General features: G+C 37.4%; 1 protein-coding gene across 1 annotated transcript; it reads left to right on the top strand.

Moving 5' to 3' along the window:
* Positions 1-951: 951 nt before the first annotated feature.
* On the top strand, positions 952-3657 carry LOC144575744 (heat shock cognate 70 kDa protein-like). Its single transcript, XM_078325981.1, has 2 exons — positions 952-1245; positions 1775-3657. Exons 1-2 carry the CDS (start codon positions 1026-1028, stop codon positions 3502-3504), a joined length of 1950 nt encoding a protein of 649 aa, XP_078182107.1. The 5' UTR covers positions 952-1025; the 3' UTR covers positions 3505-3657.
* The last annotated feature ends 3614 nt before the right edge of the window (positions 3658-7271 follow it).

The following is a 7271-nucleotide window of genomic DNA, read 5'->3' as shown; positions in this document are numbered from 1 at the left end:
GAGTTTTAAACTTAAAGCTATTAACATTTAAAAATAGAGACATACCAGATGCATAAAAATAGAGATATTTGAACCCTCCACTAATATTTTTATCTCTCGAATATTAAAAAAGTATAATTTCATACTGACAAATAAAATGGGACAAACAACAAAGCGCAAAAAAAAAATAATGGGTGAAAATTTTGTGCAAAAAACTTTAAACAAAGCCTTATTCAAAATCAAACTTATACCGTTTAATTGGTGTCAAAATGTGAAGAAATAAATTAAATTTACGAAACTATTTATATTAATTAAGTTTTAAATTATTCGACTAAAATTTTAAATCCGCTTTTGAATAAATTTTATCTATTTTTTTTTTTTTGTGACAACCAATTCCTTAAATATAGACGGCCAGAATCAGAAATAGCAACCCCACGTTGCTGGCCCTGAATCTAATGAAGTCGTATCTTCTGCATTGATACATACACCGTACATTAATAGATATAGACCGTCCGATTGAGATCCGCACTAATATTAAAGAATCCCGTACATTATAGACGGTTGAATTGGCTATGATCCTGATCAGACGGCCGAGATGTATTAAACTCAAAACATTCTCTTCTTTTGAGTTAATGCAGAGGATACGCGTTCGAATCTGATCCGCTCCGCTAAAATCTGAATTCGTATTCTCAAAGATATCTCAAACTTTGTGTGACTTTATGGAAAATCTCAACCGTTAAGTTGAGATATCTCAGAGGATACGCACTCCTAAAATCTCTCAGTAGACTGTTCTCGAACTTGTTCGAATTTTAACGCGATAGTTCTAGAACTTGTTCATCTCCCGCGAACCATCCCTCACCACCGATTCTCTCCATTGAACGGTTCAGATGTCGCTGTTTCGAACTTTCTCGAATAAAAAAAAAGCCTTTAAAAGCCTCCATGCCCTTCGTTCCTCCTCACATTTTAAAAGAAAGCTTCCCAAAAAGTGCTCTCAAAAACCTCTAATTTCATCGATATTTGTTGTGATTTGTTAGTTTTGATCGATAATGGCGGGAAAGGGAAAGGGCGAAGGTCCGGCAATCGGAATTGATCTTGGTACCACTTATTCGTGCGTTGGTGTGTGGCAACATGATCGAGTCGAAATCATCGCGAATGATCAAGGGAACCGTACTACTCCTTCATACGTGGCCTTTACAGACACGGAGAGGCTGATTGGAGATGCAGCCAAGAATCAGGTCGCCATGAACCCTACCAACACTGTTTTCGGTAAGTTCGATTTTCAAAATCATGTTCCCAATCTACATTCCTTCTCTGTAAAGATGTTAATTAGAGATAAACCTCACTTATTTTGGGGAATTTAATGGTTTTGTAGCAATCACTTGGAACCCAGAAAGTCACAAAAGCACTCTTCAATTGAATATAGTTTAGCAAACAGCCAATTGATTTTGTATCGAAATATATCCAAAACCAAATTCATGGCATAATAAAAATTAATTTGGTAACTGGCATGTTGTTGTACTTTTATATGAACAGAATGTAACTTGTGCACTAATACATGGAACAAATGAGAACTGGTGTGAAACACTTAGGATTTATGTGAACATGCAGTTTAAAAATAATTTCTGAAATCCAATGACAGTGCTGTGGTGCTTGTTTTGTGCTTGATTGGATAGTAGATTCTCCCATCAGCCTTTATTCCAAGAAAATGAATTTTATGGAGACATTCAACTTACCCGCTGATCTGTTTTGTTTATGGAGGCACTCTAACTTACTCGTTGTTTTGTAAATGTTGCAGATGCAAAGCGTCTGATTGGGCGTCGTTTCTCTGACCCATCAGTCCAGAGCGACATGAAGCTCTGGCCATTCAAGGTGATCCCCGGTCCAGGGGATAAGCCCATGATCGTGGTCCAATACAAAGGTGAAGAGAAGCAGTTTTCAGCAGAAGAAATCTCCTCTATGGTTCTCATCAAAATGAAGGAGATTGCCGAGGCCTATCTTGGCTCCACTATCAAAAATGCAGTGGTTACGGTTCCTGCCTACTTCAATGACTCTCAACGCCAAGCTACAAAAGACGCCGGTGTAATTGCTGGCCTCAATGTCATGCGTATTATAAATGAACCGACTGCAGCTGCCATTGCCTATGGCCTTGACAAGAAAGCTGCCAGTTCAGGAGAGAAAAATGTTCTGATTTTCGACCTTGGTGGTGGAACCTTTGATGTGTCTCTCCTCACCATAGAGGAGGGAATCTTTGAGGTGAAGGCAACGGCTGGTGATACTCACTTAGGCGGTGAGGACTTCGACAACAGAATGGTGAACCACTTTGTGCAGGAATTCAAGCGAAAACATAAGAAGGATATTACTGGTAATCCCAGGGCTCTTAGGCGTCTCAGAACAGCTTGTGAGCGAGCTAAGAGAACCCTGTCTTCCACGGCACAGACTACCATTGAAATTGATTCTTTGTATGAGGGAATTGATTTCTATTCCACCATCACACGGGCACGGTTTGAGGAACTAAACATGGATCTTTTCCGGAAGTGCATGGAGCCAGTTGAGAAGTGCCTGAGAGATGCCAAGATGGATAAGAGCAGTGTCGATGATGTTGTGCTTGTCGGTGGGTCTACTAGGATTCCAAAAGTGCAACAGCTTCTTCAAGACTTCTTTAACGGCAAGGAGTTATGCAAGAGCATCAACCCTGATGAGGCTGTGGCATATGGTGCTTCTGTCCAGGCTGCTATTTTGAGCGGTGAAGGTAACGAGAAAGTCCAGGACTTGTTGCTGCTTGATGTCACCCCATTGTCTCTTGGTCTTGAGACAGCCGGTGGTGTCATGACCGTTTTGATTCCCCGGAACACTACCATTCCCACCAAAAAGGAGCAGGTATTCTCCACTTACTCAGACAATCAGCCTGGTGTGCTGATCCAGGTGTATGAAGGTGAAAGGGCCCGCACCAAGGACAACAACCTTCTCGGCAAATTCGAGCTCTCTGGCATGCCTCCAGCACCAAGAGGTGTGCCCCAAATCAATGTGTGCTTTGATATTGATGCCAATGGTATTTTGAATGTATCGGCTGAGGATAAGACCACCGGTCAGAAGAACAAGATCACAATCACCAATGATAAGGGTCGACTCAGCAAAGAGGAGATAGAGAAGATGGTTCAAGAGGCTGAGAAGTACAAGGCAGAAGATGAAGAGCTCAAGAAGAAGGTTGAGGCGAAAAATGCTCTGGAAAACTATGCGTACAACATGAGGAACACAATCAAAGATGACGACATCTCTTCAAAGCTACCTGCTGATGACAAAAAGAAGATTGAGGAAGCAATTGATCAGGCGATCAGCTGGCTTGATGGCAACCAGCTGGCTGAGGCAGAGGAGTTTGAAGACAAGATGAAGGAGCTCGAGAGCATTTGCAATCCGATTATTGCTAAGATGTATCAGGGCGGTGCACCAGGTACAACTATGGATGAGGATGGTCCGGCCTCAGGTGGTCCCAGTGGTGCTGGTCCCAAGATTGAGGAAGTTGATTAAGCCATGATATTAGGTGGGTTTTAATTTTGTTGATGCATGAACATGTTGATGTTGTAGTTTCTTGTTTATTTTGTTGTGGTAGTAGGGTGTTGATGTGTTGATTAAGCATTGTGATCAAACTCAGAATCTATTCAAGTTGAACTTCTAATCCAATTTGGCGGCCAGTCTTAAAACAGAATTAAACATAAAGCAAAAATCATGACCTTAGATTAGCAATAATTAGCAGGAGGTTGATAAATAATTTTTTTTGTGAATTAAATTGCAGTATGCTGTATTGCTCAAATCTTTATTACAGCATACAATCATTTTTTTATGTATACAAGAGTAAGGCTAAAGCCGTTGGAAAGAAGGCTACAAATTGTGAAAACTATTGCATTATTTCCTTGTGGAATTAGTCGGAAAGTTTCCTTTAGCAGAAAGGTGAAAGAGAGATGGCAGTGTCTTATTTGTAAATTTCTCAATTATAGTTATGATTACGATCTTCAATACTTCCATCTTCCATGTGTCGCTACTTTTAGAAATCTGTAGGGGTGTCAGTGGGTACAATACGGTCTGGGTTGAAGTGAAATTGTTTTTTATCAAAGCAGTAGAAGACTGGTAATGGATAGATATCAGTGTTGAAGGTTATTTGGTACCGATCTGAGAGTTGGTATCAGTGGGGATTATGTGTGCCAATTTGTAGGGAGTTGTTACTGGTACCTTGAGGAATATGTATCAGTGAGATCGCAGTTGGTTGTTTTTTTAATTCTTTCCAGGATAATATTGCATTGTATGTGGTGGTTTCTTTAATGGAACAGGTTTCTAATTTCATCATCATCTTGTATACATCATGTTACACCATCAAATCTCCAAATTAAAAGTTGGTACTCTAAAAATAAAGCCATTTTGAATCGTAATAAGTGTTTGAGAAAACTTTATACCAGCCATAAAACTCACCTTTATGTTGGATTGAAAAATAGGTTGAATGTTAACCACCAAAAATAGTTTTTTTTTTTTTTTTGTAGTCTAGTTCTACTTTGAAAGTTAAGTTGAGTTTTAATCATAAAATATAAGCAACTTCATAAAATGTTCCAAACCATTGAATTTATTTTTCTTCATGATTATATAAGGCAAATTTTGTTTAGTATTTATAATAGATAGTATATAAGAACAAATCTCCACAAAATGTATCTATATAAATTTTTAATATTTAAGTTACTGGTACATGGAGCTGGACTGCTGCTGGTACATGATACTGATATGCACTGTTAAGATTGGATGTAACTTATTTTCTGCACAAATTGACAGCACCTGTCTGGTTAACAAAAAAAAAAAAAATTCTGGTACATTTGTTTTTCCTTTTTTTTTTCCTCCTGTTCCGAAAGAACTTGTTTTAAGCAGTAACATTTTCACCCTTGACAGCCTCTGTCAAGCTTATATATATATATAAAAAGTAGTAACATTTTCATTTCACATTAATAAATTGGGGGAAAAAAGAACCGTGCATTCCATAAATATTGTGCCACAACCACAATACAAATTTGTCCAAACTAGAGATGCACCAAATAGGTGATGTATTTCAATTTTGTAAGATGCCAATCAATTTTGTTAGTACGAAATATAAGCATCATATTCTAAAATCAACAATCCTTGTGGAGAAGGCACTTGCTTGCTGAGGGTATATCCTCGAGCCATCCTAAATTCGCCAGTGCCGCCTATTATTCCTCTCTCCATCACTGTCCCTAGCACAGCCCTGCCGAAGATGGCCAACGTGCTGCCCTTGTACGGCCCGTCGGTGAACCCAAAATTTAGTATTGTTAGAATGCCGCCGTTCTTTTCCATGGATGGTACTGTAACCAGCCCTTGGGCCCTACCTGCAGTAGTGTGAAGGAATTGTTTTGAATTTTCAAAAATAAAAAATTAGTGAATTTTTTTGTTGTAATTCTCACAATAATTCCTGTCTAGTGAGGTTAGGGTGGTAAACAGAGCAGATTCGGAGCGGATAATGCTGATGCAAAATCTGTATCCGTCTTTTGATGAGCGGATACAGATACGGAAAGCAAACGGATATTAAAATTGAAAACTAAATCCGCCTTAATGGATACGGATACGGATACGGAGCAGATATTTTACGAATACGGATACAAAATGAATAATTGTCGGATAATTAAGTTATATGAAACTAATGACAAAAATATTAACTAACAAAATTGAAATATGAAAATGTATAAATATATTTTTTAATTTTTTTTATGAAATTTGTAAAAAGGTACAAAATAAAACGGGTACAATATATATGTTGGTGATTTGTACTAAGCAAAATCAAATAATGAGAGGCCTTTTCGAGAGTATTTGTATAAAGTCCATTTTCTTGGCCCACTATGTAAATATAGTTCAACGAATCATTATGTAGCATTATGTAGCATTAATTACGAAGTACCAATCAATTTGGAGGTTGGATCTGGTCCTTCCTTTAGCATGTCCAGTGTTTTAAAATGCAGTTTTGTTCATGCATGCGGAAGGCTACTTCATACCGCATATGCGGTATGCGGACGCATATGTAAATTTTCATGCGGATTTATATATGTGGATTTTAAAATAAAAATTCACGTATATATATATAGAGAGAGAGAGAGAGATAGATAGGCTAATATGCTTTCGGTAGCACTTCGGCCGAAGTGCTACCGGTCCAATTTTCGATTTTTAAAATTCAAACGGTCGATCCAAGCCGTTCATCTTATTCTCCATATTAATATCTGCTTGGAAACCAAATTTTACATTTTTATGAATTTTTTTTACTATTTATTAAGTTTTTTACAAAATTGTTGATCCAACGGTGGCTGCACAAAACAGTAAAACCGTTGGATTAGCGATTTTCAAAGTGGCTTAATAAATAGTAAAAAAATTCAGAAAAATGTAAAATTTGGTCTCCAAACAGATATTAATATGGAGAATAAGATGAACGGTTTGGATCGACCGTTCGAATTTTAAAAATCGAAAATTGGACCGGTAGCACTTCAGCCGAAGTGCTACCGAAAGCATATTAGCCTATATATATATATATATATATATATATATATATCATATTCATATATTTGAATTTATTTTCACATAATAACATAACCAACAATATTTTTTTGACTTTTTTAATACAAATTTTAATTAAAATACAATCAAATTATCAAAACCGCATGGAAAAACTGTATGGCCGCATATTTCAGTCCGCATGACCGCATATGCGGCCGCATGGTCAAAACTACATGGACATTCTGAGCACAGCTGCCGATCGCATACGCATATGCGGCCCATACAGCCGCATTTTAAAACACTGAGCATGTCATCGATGACACCTATTGCGCCAAAAGATGAATAATTTCTTGGGGGATTTACAACACCTACAGTGGTTGCATTAGACCCAGAATAAATCTCGTGGGAGTAGAAATGGAGATGAGTGGTTTTCTCTCCTTGGAAGAGGAAGAGAGTTGGGAGTACAATGCATATCTACAAAGCTGGTTATTTATTGATAAAGTGTGGTTTAGTTAAATAATTTGATTAATTTCTACTAAACATAGTCCTTTTATATTCGGGCGGACATATGCAGCCCAAAACGTGTGGGGTCCATTTTGACCAATTATTTTTCTGTTTTTGAGAAATTTAGATATATGTCTAGTTATTATTACTTGTTCAATTATATATTTTGTCATCTAAATTGAAAAATTAGTTATTTAACAAATTTATTAATGAGGAGGGTTCAAATGCCTCCATTTTTAGTGCCTACACCATGCCTT

The sequence above is a fragment of the Carex rostrata genome, chromosome 24, assembly GCF_964058835.1.
Source record: "Carex rostrata chromosome 24, lpCarRost1.2, whole genome shotgun sequence".
Classification (NCBI taxonomy): Eukaryota; Viridiplantae; Streptophyta; class Magnoliopsida; order Poales; family Cyperaceae; genus Carex; species Carex rostrata.
Note: the sequence above shows the minus strand (reverse complement) of the source record. Positions and strands in the feature narration are given on the sequence as shown.